The sequence below is a fragment of the Marmota monax genome, unplaced genomic scaffold (assembly GCF_021218885.2).
Source record: "Marmota monax isolate L192 unplaced genomic scaffold, Marmota_monax_Labrador192_F-V1.1 WCK01_AAM20220418_F8-fsc00020, whole genome shotgun sequence".
In the NCBI taxonomy this organism is placed as follows: domain Eukaryota; kingdom Metazoa; phylum Chordata; class Mammalia; order Rodentia; family Sciuridae; genus Marmota; species Marmota monax.
In genome coordinates, this window is record NW_026692912.1 from 11,301,004 (window position 1) to 11,322,022 (window position 21,019).

Here is a 21,019-nt window from a genome sequence, read left to right on the forward strand (position 1 = left end):
AATGTCTGTTTATTTTCCTAAGTTCACCAAGTCTGGAGGTCAGATGACTTTCTGGGATAAGAGCCAGCTTCCTCTTGTTGTTCCTTTAGCCGCAGGTCTGCAAGGCTTCTTCATTTGCTTCTAACTTCCCTTCCTTGGGGCAGGGGAGCTAAGTACTAGAAAAACTGAAGCCCAGAATGCTAAGGTTGCCACTCTCACTTCCTCTCACCCCTCACCGCTTTAAACACAGCAGTAGCCTCAGGGCACCGACCAGGAAGAGAAGACGCCAGTGCCACGGAGACTCTGCCCTGTGGGTCCTGCAGTGATAGCTCATCATGTTTTCACAGGGCCACTGCTGGTCTCAGAAAATGCCAGGATGATACCTCCCCGGAGCCTGGCTGGGACTCTGATCCCAGCCATGGCCTTTCTCTCCTGCCTGAGACCCGAGAGCTGGGAGCCCTGCGTGGAGGTACGTACGTGGTTGGGGTCAGCTCATCTTCTGGTATCTTTCCTTTGCTACTAAAAACTGGTTCCCTGCCTGGAATTTCCTGCTGTGTGTTCTGGTTGGTTTATTTAGCAAAACAGAGTTAAATTAACTAAAGACTTGAAAAGCTACAGGGACCAAATGACTCATGGTTAGCAGGGCACGAACAGGCTACCAATGGTGTCTTGTCCCATTTAGGACTTTTGAGTGCTATAGGGACTTTAGGTTAGTAAGACTGCCTGAAACTCAACGTTTTGTGACCTCCTGGCTGTGTGACCTTGAAGAAGTTACTAAACTCTCTTGAGACTCAACTTGTAGTAATACTTCATTAAGAGTTTTGGGGCTGCTTCGGTCCTTTTCAATCTCAGGAGGAAAGTGTTTTTGTTTGTGGTTTTTTTTTTTTTTTTTTTTTCCTTCTTAAGAGAAAGAATTCTTTTAAGTGGGTTTCAGATTTTTGCATACAATTCATTCCAGAGAATGGAAAAAATGAAAGAGAGTGTGTGTGAGGGTGGGTGGGGAGGCATATGAAGAAATAAAGAGAGGAAAAAGAGGGAATGATGTAAACTGTCAGCTATTGCAATGATTTCTTTCTTCATGAAATCCCTACCAATGGGTGAGTAATCTCTATTCATTCCCCTTTTCCCCCTGCATGGACTACATTGAGGATTTAGAAGCTCGAAGCTGAACTGAAAACCAAGAGAATGATTTAGGGTGAGGCTGGGTCAGAAGAGGAGCAGTATATCCAGGTGGAGCCCTAAGTTTGAGAAAGTGGGAAAAGTGGTTTACTTTAATATGCAACAAAGACTAACTTGCTATCCCCTGTCCTCCCTTGTCTCAATTTCCTGCCCACTGTTCACCCATTATGGTCCTCTGGTGCACCTCCTGATGTTAGGTTAATGAGGATAGAGCCTACAATCAGGGTCCTTCTGGGATAAAAGCCCAACCACCTTAGACTATTCCCCTTTCCCCATGTACCATATTCTGGCAGCCCCTAAAGCCTGACTCTCTCTTCTCATGTCCCAGTGAAAACTTAATGCCAGTCCTCCTCTCCCTTGGCCTCTACTCTTGGGTGGTGAATAGTCTCCTGATTTCATATGCTCCTTTCTTTCATCCATTCTGCACACTTTTGTTTGTGGTTTATTATAATTGTTGTTCTGGAGGATTGGATATGACAAATTACTCTCTTCAAAACTCTTCAATAACAGTCTTATTAGGGTGGTTTCTTACCTCAGGACCTTTGTACTCTTTTGTCCCCTGGAATCATTTTCCCTTAGATTCATGCTGTCCAATGGCAAAATTATTCAAGTCATATATGGATTTTTAAATTTTCTAAAAGCCAATGAAAAAGCAAAAAAAAAAAGAGTAAATTTCGGTTTGATGATATTTTAATTTAATCTAACATATTCAAAATATCTCTTCAAAATGTACCATAGATTTAACTATTAAAAGGCTATCTTATATTCCTTCTTTAGTACAATATCTTTGAAATTTAATATACATCTCACATTTACCACACATTGCAATTTATACTGTCCACCTTTCCCATTCCCCAAGGCTGCCATATTGGAACTGCATCTCTGTCACTTCTTGACTCATTCATTCATTCAGACTTCTGCTTAAGTATTTCCTCCTCAGGGTGATCTTTCTTGATGGCCCCATGGAGATCTCCACATTTCCTCTTTGTCTTTACTCCATTTTACACTGCCCTATTTTTATTTTTCTAGAGCGCATCAGTATATATTTTCTGTTAATTTGCTCTTTGTCTTTCTCTTTGGAATGGAATTGGTTAGAAGGTAGAATCCCTACTGATTTTATTTATTTATTTTATTTACTGCCAGTGCCTAGCACACAGTAGCTCCTCAGTTTATATGTGTTAAACGGTTGAAAGAATTGCTGCAGAACCAAGTTTCAAGTCCTCCTGATCCAGCCATGGCTTCTTTATGGTCTAGGCCTCACCATGCCTGCCCCTTGCCAGCTAATCTCCACCCTTCCTTGCTCAACCTGTTCTCTCCTTATGAAATGTCCTTCTTGTCCTTTCACATATCCAAACCTTCCTAATTTTTCAAGATCCATTCTAGAAAGACTTCTCTGGGTCCAGAACAGATCTCACTTTCTCTGAACCAGAGCACATATTTTCAGAGCCTTTTTCATGGCTCTGGAGACAGTGTTAATTTCACTCCTGTCTCAACAGTTCCTTTAAACTGTGAGTTCATTAAAGTCTAGAACGACGCCATGTTTTCTCTGCATTGCCCGCAGTACTTAGCAGAAAATGCCTGTCCTTTGGTGGTTAAGCCAACCTTCATTCAATATTTTCCATATTCTTTTTCAACAAATCCGTATGGAGCTTCAGTCGTTTGCCAGGCACCATTCTGAGATCTGGAGACCAAGGAGCAAGCAAAACCATAAAAGCTTACAGTCCAGCACAGAAAATGAACAACATTTAGCGAACAGTTGCACAGGAAAGATGATGTTCACTGATGGTGCAAACTGCGAAGCAAAATAAAAAAGGGTGAGGGGAGAATTCCTAGCCTAGTTCTCTGGTAGAGATCATCTTCAAGGCTCTTGTGCTGGGTAAACTTTAAGCAGACATATGAAAAAGTGTTCAACATCACTAGAGAAATGCAAATCAAAACTAGACTAAGATGTCATCTCACTCCAGTCAGAATGGCAATCATTAAGGATACAGAAAACTGTAAATATGGGCGAGGATATGGTAAAAAAGGTACACTCATACATTGCTGGTGTGACTGCAAATTGGTACAACCACTATGGAAAGCAGTATGGAGATTCCTCAGACAACTCAGATTGGAACCACCATTTGATCCAGCTATCCCATTCCTCAGTTTATACCTAAAAAAACTTAAAATCAGCATCGTACAGTGATGCAGACACATCAATGTTTATAGCAGCTTAATTCATAATATTTAAACTCTGAAACCAACCTAGGTGTCCTTCAGTAGATGAATGGATAAAGAAAATATGATATTCAATGAAATATTACTCAGCTTTAAAGAAGAACAAAATTATGGCATTTGCTTGTAAATACATGGAGTTACAGAATATTATGCTAATAAAAAAAGCCAATCACAAAAAAACCAAAGGCTAAATGTTTACTCTAATTTGCAGATGCTAATTCACAATCAGGGGTCACACTAGAGAAGAACAGAGTTACCTTAGATTAGGTACAGGAAAATGAAGGGAGGGAAGGGAAGGAGATGTGGGGATAGGAAGGATAGTAGAACTAAACAGACATTTTTACTTTATATATATATGTGACTGCATGACCAATATGATTCTATAAATGTACACTCAGAAAAATGAGAAATTGTATCTATATATATGTATATATACATATATATATATATATATATATATATATATATATATATATGTCAAAGTGCATAAAAAATTTAAGCAGACATGAATGAAGTGAGGCTTTGCTTGTATAAATTCTGTCACTGTACACACATGATTTCATCTGTCTCAATTTCTGTTTTTTTCATCCTTAAAAGTTTGCTTAGATGATCGAGTTCAAGGATATAACATATAAGGAGAATGGTGACTTATAGTAAAGGATTAATGATAACTAATAATAATTAATGCTAACATTTATTGATCAATTACATTGTAGTAGGCTTTTAGAAAAACTCTCTAAATACTTTATCTTATTTAATCCTTTGAACAGATTCTACTGGTTTTAAAAACAGAACACCAGAGCTGGCTGGCTTAAGCAGAGAATTTTGTCGGAGAAAGTCAGAGAGTTCTGAAATTAGATGGGTGGTTAGAGAATAAGGCTTACAAGAATGTGGAAAAGTAGAATAGAAACCAGCTCAAGAATCAAAATTGGAAAAAGCACCTGACCTTATTTAATAGGTTCATTCCCCCTCATTTCTGCATCATTCTGCTAACCATCAAAGAACCAAGAGAGAGAATACCATTGTCAAAAACCTGGTGATAGAGGACCTCTGGACATCTTTTTTTGTGTGTGTGTGGTACAGGGGATTAAACTCTACCACTGAACCACATTTTCAGCCCTATTTTGCATTTTATTTAGAGACAGGGTCTCACTGAATTGATTAGTGCCTGGCTTTTGCTGAGGTTGGCTTTGAACTTGGATCCTCCTGCCTCAGCTTCCTGAGCCACTGGGATTACAGGCATGCACCATCAAGCCTGGCTTCATCTAGACATCTTGATTGGCAGTATCCTTACAGCTGTACACAATGGAGGTCATAATTAGAACGATACAAGGTATTTTAATACTTGAATTTTAAATATGGTAAGTGAGATTTACCATTTTTTAAAAAAACCTCACCTCAAATCACATGGTAGAGTGGTATGAAACCTAGGGCTTTTGGACCTCAGAGCCCTTGTCCACTGATTCCACTGCTTCTCACTTAAAGCTGTCACTGTTGCAAAAGAGGCTAGAACACTGAGTACATAGGAGGAACTCTCCATGACCTAAAGGAAGACATAAGTATGAAACGAGTGGATAAATGAATGAGTGTGAGTGAATGAATGGATAGATGAATGGAAGAAATCTGTCTGGATCTTCTGCTTGTAGGATAGGGCAGTTTGGAGTGCATTTAGTAAGACACTGCATCTAACGTGTGATCTTGCAGGTGGAGCCTAATGTTACGTACCAATGCATGGAGCTGAATCTCTCCAAAATCCCCAACAGCATCCCTTCCTCAGCCAAGAATCTGGACCTGAGTTTCAACCCCTTGAAGTGCATAGACAGTCACAGCTTCTCCAGTTTCCCAGAACTGGAGGTGCTGGATTTATCCAGGTAATGAATAAGATATTCCATACTGTTGAAGTTGAGGTAATCACTTCAGTCTTGAACCAGGAAGCCTGGTTGGTGAAGTCTCGCCTTTATTCACTTATTCATTCTTTCAACAGGTGTTTCACTGTGGAAGCTTGGACAAGCCACCTCCATTTTCCAGATCTCTGTTTCCTCATCTGTGAAATGGGCACTTTTATGAAACCATTTTTTTCCACCTTGTTGTTGTTTTATATATTCTTTTAAGATACACAGGGGAGTAGAGTGTATTTTGACACATTATACATACATGGAGTATAACTCATTCTAATTATGATCCTATTCTTGCATGATGTGGAGTTTCACTGGTCATGTATTTATATATGAATGTAGGAGAAGGACAGTTAGTTCTACCTTCATTTTTTTTTTCTAAGTCAGGAGAGAAAATTAACTCAAACTCTTTCATCGGCACTTTTATTTTGACCTGCCCTCCTATGTCCTACCTCCTGCTAGGAAACAATTGTTGGTGGATATATAACATACAGCCCATTAGTAAATAGAGCACATCCTCTTAAAAGAGTGAATATGTTGAAGTTCTAGTCAAGTTGCTAAGTGTTTAATAGACATTGAATAAATTCTAATTCTGACTCTTTTGATTTTGAAACTGAGATAAGGATAATAAACTATGACAACAGGTAATAAATTAAATGCAAATATGGGTAGCAAATGGAGTTGCTCAGAACAGGGGCTTCTCTGTGGTGGGCAGTCAAGAGACATTTTGTGAACTGAATGGGATTCAGATAATTTCAGAGATATTGAAAGGAGGGTGCAGGGTAGGGGATTAGCAAGAAACAAGTAACTCAGGAGAAAGATGTGAAGGACAAACAGAAACATTTTATGTAGATGGAGAAATGGTGACCAAGATTTCCTTCTCTGAAGCACAAAAGTATACCATTTTGGGGGGAAAAGTGAAGTTGTTATTCTTTTTTTTTTTTTTTATACCAGGAAATTGCTTTTTGGAAGCGTTCTCATCATCAGGGAACTCATTCACAATTTGAAATTGATAAAGTACTATATTCTCTATGATCTGTGTAAAAACAAAAAATTTATGTTTAAATTATTATCTAAGTTCCTGAGAAAGACTGAGGTCATGAAATGAGAAATCCCCTTCCAGGAAGATACTTACATATAAAAGAGAGGACCTCATTGTGGTTTTATCCTCTCACTTTGGTATTGGGAGAGCCAGACAGAGGAGGAATGGAGTATTTTAAAGACAGTGGCATAGAGAGTAGAGCTTCATGGTTGTAGGAAGACCTCGGTCATGTCCTCCTCCATATATACAACCATGTGACTTGAGGCATGTCACTTCATCATTCTGACTTTCAGCTTTCATATTCATTAAATGGAAATGCTTACCCTTCAGGGTTACCTGTAATAATGAGTATCAGCATGCTGTTTTAAAGCCTTATAGTATATTTTTAAAGTATAAGATATCATCATCACATCATCTCATTAGATACTACCTTTTGGTTTTCCAAATGAGAATTTTGTTTGGAAGTAGACCTACCAAGCTCCTCCTTTTTTTTGAAAACAAGAAGTAGTTTTTCATCAAAAAATGTCCCATGTGATTCACCTTTGATCCAACACACACCCAGGAACTTTCCTCAGAAGACTTAGACATGTGCTTAGAAAGGGGCCAGCTTCCTCTCTGGTCAGTCTTTTGGAAATTCTGAATGGACAGAAGGACAGACAATAGAAAACAGGTGTCATTGCTTGTTTATACAATGTTTACATCTAGTAAATCAAATTATCTTCTAACAAAATACACATGTATTTCCTTCTTTTATAGATGAGGGAACTGAGGTTTGAAGGATTTATGTGACTTACTTGCATTCACATGGCTTGTTTCAACATAATAGAAATTCAGGTTCACATCTCTTCCATCCAAGTGTTCTTTCCCTCTAAACACTACCTGTGCAAAGCAGTGAGCCATGTGGAGTGAGATAGAGACCTTTCACTCTTGCCTGATATATACATCACCATATACATAAGACTATGAATCATGAAATCATACAACTGCAAGAAGAAACATGGGAAATAATCAAGTTTAGATGCCTCAATTAGAAGTGCCATGATGGAACCAGGAGAAAAAAGGGAGTTCTCAAGCTCCCGAAGTCAAGGAGGACAACAGGGGCACCAAAATTCCACTGTCTTGACTTCTCTTCCTGGTTCTTTTGACCACTCTCTATGCATTTACCAGTAAATAACAAAAGTTGGTACTAAAATGTTTTTATGACTTATGAACCACCTGAGGGCATAGGGCAGGTGGGGACACTGTAAATGTAACTCAGGAGAGGACTTGCTTATTAGCTGTGACTGGCAGGCACCTACATGGCTAACAGGGGTTTCTCACATGCTTTCTGGTTTGGGGCTGCACAGAAGCTCTGTTTCTGGAATATCTGGATGAAGATTCTAGGTAGCATGGCTGTCATATGTGCAGAACTTTTCATAAACATTAAAGATACCATGACACTTAGGCGTGATTACTTATAATTTTGAAATTGACATTCACTAGTCATTTATCATGGCTAACAACTAAAAAGTACTCCTCTCCTCTCTACCAATCAAAGGTATAATTACAATCATGTGCAGCAAGAAATGGCCAAACCTGATCTAAGGTGATTATGACATACTCTATCAAGTGCACCATCTTCATGTGCCTCAATTATTGATCTTTCATTGATTTTCTTCTGATGGATTTGCTGTCTCTTCTAAGCATGTGTGCTTAGAGTAATAAAAAGGGTTCACAATTGTAGTCAATGTGAAAATACTGAATCTGTGGACCTTCTTGGGTGCTTATACCATCGTGATGGGCCCTGCTTCATGCCTATGCCTCTGCCAAATCATATGATGTCGATCACATCTGGAGGAAGCACTGGGTGACTGAGATTGTTATTCTATTTTTAATTTTTATTCAGCAGAAATATTACATAAACTGTCTCTTTTCCCTGTGTAGGTGTGAAATTCAGACTATTGAAGATGATGCATATGAGGGCTTACACAACCTTTCTACCTTGATATTGACAGGAAATCCTATCCAGAGTTTAGGCGCAGGAGCCTTTCATGGACTATCAAGTTTAAGGACACTGGTGGCTGTGGAGACAAAATTGACCTCTCTAGGAAATTTCCCTATTGAACATCTCACAAACTTGGAGAAGCTTAATGTGGCTCACAATCTTATTCATTCCTTCAAGTTACCTGAATATTTTTCTAACCTGCCAAACCTGAAGCACTTGGACCTCTCCAGTAACAAGATTCAAAATATTTTCACTATGGACTTGGAGGCTCTACACAAAATGCCCTTACTCAATCTCTCTTTAGACCTGTCTCTGAACCCAATAGATTTCATCCAACCCGGTGCCTTTAAAGAAATTAGGCTCCATGAACTGACTTTGAGAAGCAATTTTCATAGTAAAAATGTAATGAAAACATGTATTCAAGGTCTGGCTGGTTTAGAAGTCCATCGCTTGGTTCTGGGAGAGTTTAAAAATGAAAGAAATGTGGAAATGGTTGATAAATCTGTCCTGGAAGAACTATGCAATTTGACCATTGAGGAATTCCGGTTAGCATATATAGATAATTTGGCAAGAGATGTTACTGACTTATTGAGTTGTTTGGCAAATGTTTCTGCAATGTCTCTGGTAAGCCTGAATTTGAATAGGGTAGAAGAAATTTCTACAGGCTTCAACTGGCAATCTTTAGAACTGGTGAAGTGTCAATTTGAACAATTTCCTAAGATAGTGCTCCCATCTCTCAAAAGATTTACTTGCATTGCCAACAAAGATTTAGACAGTTTTGGAGAACTTAAAGCGCCAAGACTTGAGCATCTAGATCTCAGTGGAAACGACTTGAGCTTTAAGAGTTGCTGTTCTCATTATCACTTTGGAACAACCAGTCTGAAGTACTTAGATCTGAGCTTCAATGGGGTTATTACAATGACTGTAAACTTCATGGGTTTAGAACAACTGGAATATCTGGATTTTCAGTATTCCACTTTGAAAAAGATCAACGAGTTTTCGGTATTCTTGTCGCTCAGCAAACTCCATTATCTTGATATTTCTTACACTAAAATCCAGGTGGCCTTCCATGGCATCTTCAATGGCTTGGTCAGTCTCCAAATCTTAAAAATGGCTGGCAATTCTTTTGAGGACAACCTCCTTCCAGATATCTTCACAAACATGAGAAACTTGACTTACCTGGATCTTTCCAAATGTCAACTGGAACGGGTGTCTGAGAAAGCCTTTGACACTCTCCCTGAACTTAAGTTCCTAAATATGAGTCACAACAACCTGTTTTTGTTGGATGAACTTGCTTATAAACCTCTCTACTCCCTCGAGGTTCTGGACTGCAGTTTTAATAGCATTAAATCTTCCAGAGGGCAAGAACTACAGCATTTTCCAAGTAATCTCACCATAAATCTTACTCAGAATGTACTTGCTTGTACTTGTGAACACCAGCATTTCCTGCAGTGGATAAAGGACCAGAGGAGATCCTTGGTGGAGGTTGAAAAACTGGTGTGTGCAACCCCTTCAGATCTACAGGGCATGCCTGCTCTGAGTTTTAAGAATGACACCTGTCAAATAAAGAAGACCATTATCAGCGTGTCGGTATTGAGTGCGCTGGTGGTATCTGTGATAGGGTTTCTGGTCTACAAGTTCTATTTTCACTTGATGCTTTTTGCTGGTTGCAAAAAGTATGGCAGAGGTGAAAGCACCTATGATGCTTTTGTGATCTACTCAAGCCAGGATGAGGACTGGGTGAGGAATGAATTGGTAAAGAATTTAGAAGAAGGGGTACCCCCCTTTCAGCTCTGCCTCCACTACAGAGACTTTATTCCTGGTGTGGCTATTGCAGCCAACATCATCCAGGAAGGTTTCCATAAAAGCCGGAAGGTCATAGTGGTGGTCTCTCAGCACTTCATCCAGAGCCGCTGGTGTATCTTTGAATATGAGATTGCTCAGACCTGGCAGTTCCTGAGCAGCCACGCTGGCATCATTTTCATTGTCCTGCAGAAGGTGGAGAAGTCCCTGCTCCGGCAGCAGGTGGAGTTGTACCGCCTACTCAGCAGGAACACTTACCTGGAATGGGAGGACAGTGTCCTGGGGCGCCACATCTTCTGGAGAAGACTCAGAAAAGCCCTGATGGATGGAAAGCTATGGAGTCCAGAAGCAACAGCAGATGCAGGAAACAACCAGCAGGAAGCCACAACATGCATATGAGTAGGAAAAACAAAACAAAACCCTGAAGCATGACTTGCCTAGTGGGATCCAACCCTTGTGAATGAACGCACGTTAAATGTTACAGCCTGTCAGTCATTTGTCTATGGGCAAGTGAATCGGTGGTGCATGAGATACACAGGACTGCTAATTGCATGGAGCTCACAGTGCAGAGGAAATCAATACTGTGCTAAAATTCAGAAATTCCAGGTGTGTATTTCAACCAATTCAACCGGAGTCATGTCTGGGAAAGTTGATTCAACTACTTCCCCATCAAAATTAAATAACAACTGAAAGACTGGATCCCAGTGGGAACAGATAGGGAACGATGTTCTTCTCCTGCTCCTTTCGAGTGGAAGCCAATTCATGCATGATGCTTAACTATCTTGAAAGAGTTTTGGTAGTTTCAAGGGAAATGGATATTTGCTTACTTTTCCCCTTTTTTTGGTACCAGGGGTTGAACTCAGGGGATCTTGGCCACTGAACCATATTCCCAGCCCTATTTTGTATTTTATTTAGAGACAGGGTCTCACTGAGTCACTTAGAGCCTCACTTTTGCTGAGGCTGGCTTTGAACTCGGGATCCTCCCACCTCAGCTTCTCAAGCTGCTGGGATTACATGTGTGCGCCATGGTGCTTGGCTTCCCTTTTCTTTTGATCATAACTTAAGTTCTACTTGATGACTCAGATTGATCCTGATTCAGGATTCCCCTTCCATTTTATGTCACTTTCCTTAGTCTTGCAACTAATTCCTAAGGAAAGCTGATTAATATACACTCATCAACATCCTGGTCATTCCTTAGCATGCACTATTTATTAAGTTAGAATTCCTGATATATTTTTATTTTTTTAAAAATCCAGTCCTCATTTTTCATGTCTTGTCTATAAACCTACACCATAAATAAGAATGTTAGAGACGTGCTGGAATTATCCATATTTAACCACTATTTTTCAAGCAAGTATGTAAAATACACTCTGTCACTTCGGCACTGAATGTCATTCTTAACTTATTACCACTAAGTTATGGCTGTCATAGAGGCAGCATTGAAATAATTTGACCAAAAGGGATATTTTGTTAATAGGGGGAGAAAAGTCCGACTTGTTTGACTCACAAAGAGCAATTAGAGTTAGATGTCGAAAGAAGAGGGATGACCTTAGTAGGTCACCTGTTCTTGATGATTCTAAAAGCATGTCCAATACAATTGGAGTGACTCCATGAAATGGGTTGCAGCCCAAGTTTCTTCTTTGGATGAATGTAGCTTGATAAAATGTAACATACCATCAGGGAGAAGGAGGCTGGAATTCTCTCCCCTGCACTATCCCCTGGCCAGACCTGCTTGTGAAATGATTCAAGGTAGGGACTGCACATTGCTGCTTCCTGTGGAGTGTCACTTCCTGACTACATTTAGCAAAGTGTAGATGTTATCATCGAGAAAACAATGTTCCCACCATTAATGGGGCTCATAGCAAGAGGACTTCCCAGAAAAGCACATTAAGCCCACTTCCTTAGAAATAATACATTCAAAGAAAGAGAAATGGGGACAGCATTAGGGAAAAACAAATCAAGCCACGAGGACATATCACTTTAAACCTATTAGAATGGCCATTCCACATGTGATATATAATGGTTACTATATGTTAAAAGATATATATGTGAAAGATAAGGAGGAGAAGGAGAAGTTGGAGCCCTTCTATACAGTGGGAATATAAGTGATGCAGACATTATGTAAAACTGTACGGAGCTTCCTCCAAATAATGATAATAATAATAATAACAACAACAACAATAAAATTATGATATGATCCAGCAATACAACTTCTGGTGGCATATCCAAATGAATGGAAATAAGTATCACAAAACATGATTCTTCCCATATTTATTGTAGCCATATTCACAATAGCCAAGTTATGGAACATCCCAAATGCCCATTGCTAGATAAATGGACAAAGAAAAGGTGCTATATACATGGAATGGAGTATTTCTCAGCCTTAAAAAGAAGGGAATTCTGCCATGTGTGACAACATGGATAAAACTGGAGGCCTTTATGCTGAGTGAAACCACCCAGTCTCAGAAGGGATGGGACTTCTGGAAATTGTTCATGATATGAATAAGGAGGAAAAGAATTGATATGTGCAAAAACAGAAAGTAAAGAAATCAGAAAGTCAGGTCCAGGAGAGACTCTTTGCAGTCATTTAACTCCTGTGCATAAAATAGAAATGGGATAGAGAGAAATTAATATTAATTAGAATGTCTTAAATTTGTGTAATGCTCTACAACTTGGAACATATTCACATGATTATGATCTCCTATTAGTCAGTTGAGATAGCAGATCAAGAATGAACCTCTTCACTTAATTGATATGAAGCCTGTATTTCAGTGAAATAAATATATTGTCAGTAGATCACAGAGTGAGCAGGGTCAAGGTCTACACCTGGGCCTTCTGCCCACTTGGAAGCTCTTTCCACTACACCCCATTGCTTCATGCCTAAAGCTGGCAAAACTAGAAGTGAAACCTTGCACTTCCCTTTGTGGTTGACACTAGTCAAGGGGCTTTCAACCGAAACCATGAATCATTAAACAAATACATATGCATGTTTATATAATAAACCAAGTGATTCTGTAACACATTTGCTTTCATAAAGGACTTGAGTCAACTTCAAAGTGTACATGAACAATCCAGCTACTCAATTAAAAGTAGAGATTCTTAAAAAAGAACAAAATGAGAAAGGAAAGACACAAAATGAGTTTTAGCTAGTATTTTCTAACTCCAGAGAGAGCCTTTGGCATTTTGGATAGTGTGGCTTTTGGAGAAAGCCAAAACTCACTTTTCTCTACTTAGTAGCTCTATGTCTTGGGCTTCACTTCTTTGAGAATTTATTTACTATTTATTATTTATTTAATACATTTAATTTTAATTAATTTAATAAATAATTAATTTACTTATTATCCGGGGCTGAACCAATGTTGCTTAACTACTGAACAATATTTCCAGCCTGTTTTAATTTTTTTTTTTTAATTTTAAGTTTTGAGACAGGGTCTTGTCAAGTTGCTTAGGGCATTGGTAAGTTACTGGGGCTGTTTTTGAACTTGTGATCCTCCTGTCTCAGCCTCCCAAGCTGCTGGGATTACAGGTGTGCACCACAGGGCCTGCAAGAGTCTAGTTGATTTAAATGTAAAATAAGGATAAGAATGCTACTTTAAAAGACTATTACAAAAATTTAAAATAATATATGTTCAACACAATATCCTTCTGAGTGAATATTCTTCTGGTGTTTTAGAAAGAGGACACAGGGAGAAGCACTGAGTGGTTTTTCTCTCTAGTAGCAGCCTGTGGGAACACAGGAATTACTGTAACTATAATTAGGCAGTTTCTTTCTGAATTTCTTCCACTCTTGCGTTGGCAGAATCCAGCCTCCTCTGGACTCCATACCCTTTCTAGAAATCACCAGCAGGTTCCTAGAGAGTCACATGTGAACTCATAAGAGTCCCTATAAAACTCCCTGGGAGCCCTGAGAGCAGGTCTACTTAGCCTGGCTTCCCCAGCATTGATAACCATGCCTGAAACACTTCAGACAGGTGATACCTGTTCATTCAAAGCATAGATGTGTTACGGAGCTATTCCAAAATCTCAAATAAAAGCCTGGGTCTTTTTGAAGCAAAGACCTTTGTCTTTTATTTGTTTATTCTGGCCTTTGCCAAAGGCAGAAAGCAGACCGTTCTGCAGCCAAGACACTGAATGCAGGTGGGGGGCCACTTAAAAACAGAAAAAAACACAAAGGAGGAGGGAGGGAGAGGCAAGTACAATCATAAGACACATTTCTCAGAAATTTGCACCTTTTGTACATACTCAGGAAGTAAGCTAGCATTTGCTCCATAGTTTAAAGATATTGTGTTTAGGGTGCAAATAGGTGAAGGTGGAAATGTCATCTATATGTTGAGTGGGCTCATGTAGAAAGGGGGGCCAGTTCTGCACAGGGTGAGATGTCTGAGCAGAATGGGATCAACCTGACTTAACATTCAAATCAGCCCAAAACAGATGAATAAGCAAAGCCCCATTATCTTCTGTACCCACCAGTTAAGTCTCCCAAGTCCCAGGCCACAGTTTTCTATTGCCCATGCAGCTTCTAGGCCTCTAAATGTTCATGCCTGTTCCTTGGTCCTGTTATCTGCATGGCTGTTCTCAACCATGGTCTCCACCTGGTTCCTTGACTCCAGGTATTTTAAAGTTAACTTTGTAGCAAGATGGGGAGGACTTCATTACAATAGTTATCCTTATTATCTATTTTCATATCCCATTCTACTTTTTTATGAATGACATCTGATATCATCTTTCACATACCATATTGATGGATATGGGTGATGCCAGCATTGTCACATATTTGGAAACCAAAGTTCTAAGATTTTCAGTAATATATCCACAGTCACACAAGTATTAAATAACAGAGTTTGGATTTAAGTCAAGTCTCTCTGACATCAAAATGTGGTGTATATATACACAATGGAGCTCTACTCAGTCACAAAGAATGAAATCATGGCATTTGAAATCAGGTAGGTATGAAGGTTGAATCATGGTAAAGGGAATGAACTAGAGAACATCATGCAAAGTGAAATGAGCCCGACTCTGAAAGTCAAGTGTCAAATGTTTTCTCTTATGTGTGGAAGCTAGAAGGAAAAAGGAATAATAAAAGAGGGCTCTTATGAAAATAAAAGGAAGAACAGTAAAGTAGAAACAGGGAAAAAGGATGGGTGAGGTGGGGAGGCAACGAGGAAGAGGTGAGCGAAAAAGTTGACCAAATTATGCCATGTGCATGCGCCACAGGTATTCCAAATTTGCATATAATTATAATGCTCTAATTGAAAATAAATAAATAAATAGAAGGAAGACCAACAGAGTAGAAGATGTGGATCAGAGAGAGAAAGGACGGGGGAGAAGGGGATCAAAATGAAGAAAACTGTTATATGTTTTATGAATATATGAAAATAAATTTCACTATTACATATAACTGCAATGCATTAAAAATAAAAAGGTATATAATGCCATGATATTTACCCCAACCCATATACTTTCATTGGTGTTCATGAAATCTTACAGGTCCATATATGCATTTATATATAAGCTTTTTTTAAAAAAAAAAGCAGCTATGCCTAATGGTTTTGCTAATGCCTTCTTCCTATTTTGTATAGTGATTTGAGTGTTCTAGCTCTTCATTTTTATTTTCTCTTTGCCATGGCCAGGGCTTAAAACTAGAATACAGATATGAAGGTGGAACAAAGAGATGGGTGTTAAACTGAAGCTGAGCTGTGTAAGACATCACTCAATACCTGAAACGAACTATTTCCTCTGATGATGATCACTTCAATTCTCTTTGCTGATGGAGTATTTTTTTCCATGAGACTTCCAGGCCACTTATGGTAAACAAACAAACAACAAAAGTTGGTCCAGGCAAATGGGCTTCATAATGAATCAGTTTCTGTATTAACAGAAGTTTCCCAACATCCTTTACTCAGGGATGTATTCTGCCATATGATTTTTTTTTTTTTTTTTTTGGTACCAGGGATTGAGTCCAGAGATGCTTAACCACTAAGCCACATTCTCAGCACCCAGATCTTGGTTTTTTTTTTTTTTTTTTTTTTTAGGCAGTGACTTGCTAAGTTGCTTAGGCATCCCCCTAAATTACTAAAGCTGGCTAATTCTCCTGCCTCAACCTCCTGATTCACTGGTATTAAAACCTTGTGGTTTTAGGTAAGGATGTTCAATGCCTTCATTAAATGACAGTGATGAGTCATTAGAAGCTAACTCAAGGAGGAAGTTAAGCCGATACAGTCTGAGCATATTGACATTAACGATGGAATTTGATTCAGGATTTAAGTTGGACTGTCTGAAGCAGGAGCAGGATAGTATGTCCCTTGAAGTGAGTTTCCTCCTGGCACCAGTACTCTCTCTTCTTTCAGCTTGGCTAGATTGGAGGATCTCAATAACTGAGTGTTTGGGACTTAGAATTTCAGCCTAGTACCTAGAATCCTAATCATCTCTTTTCTGAATTTGAAAATCAGGAGCAGCCAGAAAGCTTGACTTTTATATTCCTAACACAGATTATTCTCGATGTCACTAAAAAATTATGTGGATGCATATTTTTTAAATGCTATACGGACTTCATTTTTATGACTACATGTCTAGTCTACATATATAGTGGATTTGGCTTTGACTTCTGGCTCTGCCATGTCTTTCAAATATAATATTGGACACATTTCTTCATTTAACTTCAATTTGCTTAGCCCCACGGCGAGGGCCATTCTTTCCTGTTCTATAGGTCTAATATAAAGATAAAATAGAGAGTGGTGTGGAGACACAGCATAATTCTAAATCTGCCTGCTTGAAGGGACTGTCATAGAATAGGAATGATCCCAGGCCCAGCATAAAGTTGATTTAGTAACCTAAAGTGTGGAAATCTCTGAGGTGAGAGGTTTCATATCCAGAATCAAACTCAGGGAATCACTCTCAGGTAGGAAGAATGGAAAGACAAAGGGGGATCGCAGCTATGAAATACATCCTAAATCACAAGAAGCTTCTTTTACAAAGTACAAAAGCCACACCTTGTCCATTGATCATGAGCAGAATTCTGGTGCATTGAAAGTGCTTCCCAGTGTGGAAACCAAGGTCCATCCCAGATCCTCTGCTGACTTGAGAGGTCACCAGCATGCCATTTGAGTGACTTGAGGGGTAGGTTTTAACACATAAAATGGAGGGAATGATTAGGAGGAATAATTAGGAAGATACTAATTATTTCCAATTTACAGAGGAGGAGACTGAGGCTTTGTGTTCCTTGTCCTACACTCTAATGTGTCCATTGTCACCTGCTGGTAAACGGCAGCACTATTCAATGCCACGATTGTTCCACCCCCATAGAAATGCAGGAAGCCTCGTATCTTTACCATCCTAATGTCAAAGAGCATTATTACCATTGCTACTTATTAATATTATATCTATAAAAATCTGGGGAAAAGGTAATCAAAGATGCACATGGTTAAAGATCTTTAATGATGGGCCAGTCAGCCTGCCTAGACGGAGGCCTTTCTTTAGACAACCCACTCAGGTGGACCTGACATGTCTCTAGTTGGGCTGACTTCCTGAGGGGCAGCACAGACTTTTGATTAAGAACAGAGGGTTTAAGGGGAAGCTCTAAAAGCTATGGAATTTCTAGATGGCTGGAATGGGATCGCACATTCTGGGTTACGTTGTGGAAATCACTGAACTGCTCAGCTCAAAGCGAACTCTGTGGAGTAAGTGCTTGATGAAAAGACACCAAATACGCTGAGCGCAACGTGCGCTCTTCTGATTGCTGCTGCCGCCCTGTGAATTGGGGTCCACTCTCCTCATTTTAGCAATAGGGAAGAGATTCCCGGAGTGGATGAATCTCTTCTTTCACACAGCTCACAACGTATTAATCACACTAATAATGAGCATTGGCTAAGCTTTTGGTACATGTGGCGACTCTTCTAATTGGTGCATTAATTCATGTGATTATTTAAATGACCCTGTGATGCAAGTGTTAGTAGGTTTGTCATTCCACAAATGAAGAAACCGAGGGGCAGAGAGGGAAGTGTCCAATTGGAAGAAGTAGAACTTGGCCTGATTCCTGGGGCTGTCTTCCTTCCCTCATGTAACGGCTTACTGTGGAGTTCTGGGCTGCTCTGCGAGGGGGTAGTAAGAGGAGTGATGGGAGAATAATTTGGACAAGGTCAGTAACTCCCATACCATCTAGAAATTGAGAGTTTAAAAGGCAAGGTCTGCAACTTTCCTTGATTTCTGCAGAAATAGAGATGATCCCTCCTGCGACAGTGCTAAGTGATGACTCTGAGGGTAAATGTGCTTTTTGGCACAAATTGTCCAGTCCTAATAGTCTTGATTATAATTATAAAATAATGGGTTTCTGAAAGGCTGCAAGCCGTTCTGGGAATGACAATAAGGGTTTAGAAACAACATGGTGTTTATGGAAGAAGCGTTTTGTAGAAAATTAAAACCACGTTTAGGGGAAAGTATCGTGTTGTTTGCTCCTAAGAAATGATCTCACTATGCAATTAAATCAAAACCTGTCAGTTGCCAATCTGAGGTCTTGTCTCACACACAACACCCCACTCCCATGAGCAAAGCAGACAGGAATGACCTAAAGTAACCAAGCCCCACTCCTACCCACGGACTCCCCAGCTCTTGTCCCTCTCTCTCCAAGGCCAGAGTGTGGCATTGTATTGCGTAACCCTCTTTTTCCTGCAACTCTGTCTTCTTTGAAAGACTCTTCCTTGGAAGTCTTCCCACCTCCACAGAAAAAAGAATGAGTACTTCCTGTGTCGGGGATTTCCTGGGAGGTGCCATAGAGCAATCATTAAAAATAAATAAATAAACAAATAAATAAAAACAAAACTTTAAGAAGCTGTCTCTGACTTCATTTCCGTCAAAGGTAATGAAGTTCCTCTTTAAAGGTAAGAGAAGTCTTTTCTGTTGCAAGGTCCTGAAGTTTGATGGAGCTACTTAATCTAAGTTGTTTTCTCGTGTCTCTCAGCCACTCATTCTATCTGTTTTGTATCTTCTCTCTGTGTTTGTATTCTGTTTTCACCAAGGACTTCAGGCAGAGTACCACCCAGATCCTTCCAATAGAACTGTTAAAAATGGAAATAGGGCAAGATGATAGAGTTTACCAGGCTGCAAATTCTGACGTCTTATTAATTGATTTTTATTGGCACAATATAATTATACACAACAGTTGGATCCTCTGCGACATGTGCATTTATGCACGAAACATAATTTGATCTCTCTCATTCCCCAGTTCCTCCCCTTTCCCTCCCCTCTTCCGTTCCTGGTCCCCTTCCTCTTCTTTACTAGTCTGGCTTCTATTTTCATGAGATCCTTCCGCCTTTTTTTCCTTTTATCCTCTCCAACTTCAACATATGAGAGAAACATATACCTCTTCATTTTCTGAAAACTCTTATAATTTTTCATTTTTAATGTTTTTCTTAGTGTATTATTGTTATACATAATATTGGGTTTCATTTTGACATAGTCATACATGCATGGACTAGAATTCGCTCCACTTCAGTCCCCAGTACTTCCCTTTTCCCTCTTCTCTTCCCATCGCTGCTCCCCTTCTTGTATTTTATTGGTCGTCCTTCTAATCTAATTATAGATTTTTAAAAATTAGTGATATATATATATATATATATATATATATATATATATATATATAGTATAAAGGTATTTTATTTCTTATGTGGAAGGTAGACAAAAATAAGGAAAAATGGGAGGATCCCATGAAAACAGAAGGGAGAACAGTGGAGTAGAAGAAAATTGTGACTTTTATACAAATGCTTAGCTTAAGAATCACTCAAAGATTCTGATTCTATGTATCTATCAATCATGTACCTACCTATCAATCTATCTTTATGGCCTTTATAGCTAGAAATTCTGATTCAAAATTAAGAGTTTGGGATTAAGAAATCTGTATTTTAAAAATATTCCCCAAGTAATTTTTAAGCAAAGATAGATCTGGGAATGACTGTTTTAATAGAAAATGAAGCATAGCACCACATGTTTAATTTGGCTGTAGGTTTTGTCCTTGGAACTTATTGCTATGATTCATGGTAGCCAAGGTAAGGTCAACAGTGTGGAATATGTCATCATCTTTGTTAAAGGAAAGCAACATCTCATATCAGATAATTTCATTTTCTTTTATAGTGTTATAGTTGATTCTGCTCAATCCCACCAGATCAGACTCATTGGGAAGAGACCAGTCTGTTTGATCTGAGTTTACTACATCCACCCAGATGTTATAAGTTGCCAATTGTTTAGTTTTCCAAGCTTCTACCTAGTATATTGCCAATTTCCCATCAGTCCCTGAGTAGCAGAGACCCAGCATAAATCTGTATCAGAAGAGCATCAAAGCCTTCCCTGAATGCTCTGAGGCATCTGCTATCAATTTTATTTTTCTGATATTTCAATCCAAAGTAAATAACTCAGCTCCAACTTGCAAACTGAGTATTCAGCTTGCCATTGACCATGAAGATTCAGAAAATGGCTTTGTTTGGGAGGTGCTAGGATCTCCTGACTAAAGGCTTTCAGGGCCAATCCTAGGCTTCCAGTGAACCCCATTTTATTATTGCTGGGAGAGGTGAGGCAGTGAACAGACAAAATTCAGTAGTTTGGGCCTCTAAGTGTGAACCCTCAAGTGTTCTGGAGGAGCCTTTGGCTCCCCAGCGGGAAACACCTGCTGGAGAGACTTCCCACTTGCAAAGAGCACTTTTGAAATTGTCTGCAGGGCTGAGTTGCTGGCTCTGGCTGTGTTAGGCTTACTGCTGGGTCCTGCTGAGGATTTTCTACACATTCTCTTTAACTGGCTTGTTGCAGTCTCAGTTTCTCATCCAGGTCTGAGAGCCCAGCAGCATCAAGTGCAGGAAACATCTCTGCCAGTTACTGCTTAGATCAGGGGAGTCAGCAGAGGTCTTGGAAGCTGTGTGACAGTGTGCAGGTTTG

The 21,019-nt window shown here is 39.4% G+C and overlaps 1 protein-coding gene across 3 annotated transcripts; it reads left to right on the forward strand.

The window, feature by feature from the left end:
• Positions 1-63: 63 nt before the first annotated feature.
• Positions 64-11,491, forward strand: Tlr4 (toll like receptor 4). Of its 3 annotated transcripts, XM_046451612.2 has the most exons (3): positions 64-448; positions 5,083-5,249; positions 8,239-11,491. In XM_046451612.2, the coding sequence occupies exons 1-3, from the start codon at positions 356-358 to the stop codon at positions 10,499-10,501; spliced, it is 2,523 nt and encodes an 840-aa protein (XP_046307568.1). In that variant the 5' UTR covers positions 64-355; the 3' UTR covers positions 10,502-11,491. The 3 variants fall into 3 exon arrangements, with proteins under 3 accessions (XP_046307568.1, XP_058437631.1, XP_046307569.1); XM_058581648.1 differs by lacking the exon at positions 64-448 and having other exon boundaries at positions 5,111-5,249; positions 8,310-11,491; XM_046451613.2 differs by lacking the exons at positions 64-448; positions 5,083-5,249 and adding an exon at positions 6,995-7,900.
• Positions 11,492-21,019: the final 9,528 nt, after the last annotated feature.

Coding starts and splice junctions, on each gene's coding strand:
- Tlr4 (XM_046451612.2), top strand. CDS start 356: ATGATACCTCCCCGGAGCCTGGCTGGGACTCTGATCCCAGCCATGGCC. Junction 449..5,082: donor GCTGGGAGCCCTGCGTGGAG/GTACGTACGTGG, acceptor GTGATCTTGCAG/GTGGAGCCTAATGTTACGTA. Junction 5,250..8,238: donor GAGGTGCTGGATTTATCCAG/GTAATGAATAAG, acceptor TTCCCTGTGTAG/GTGTGAAATTCAGACTATTG.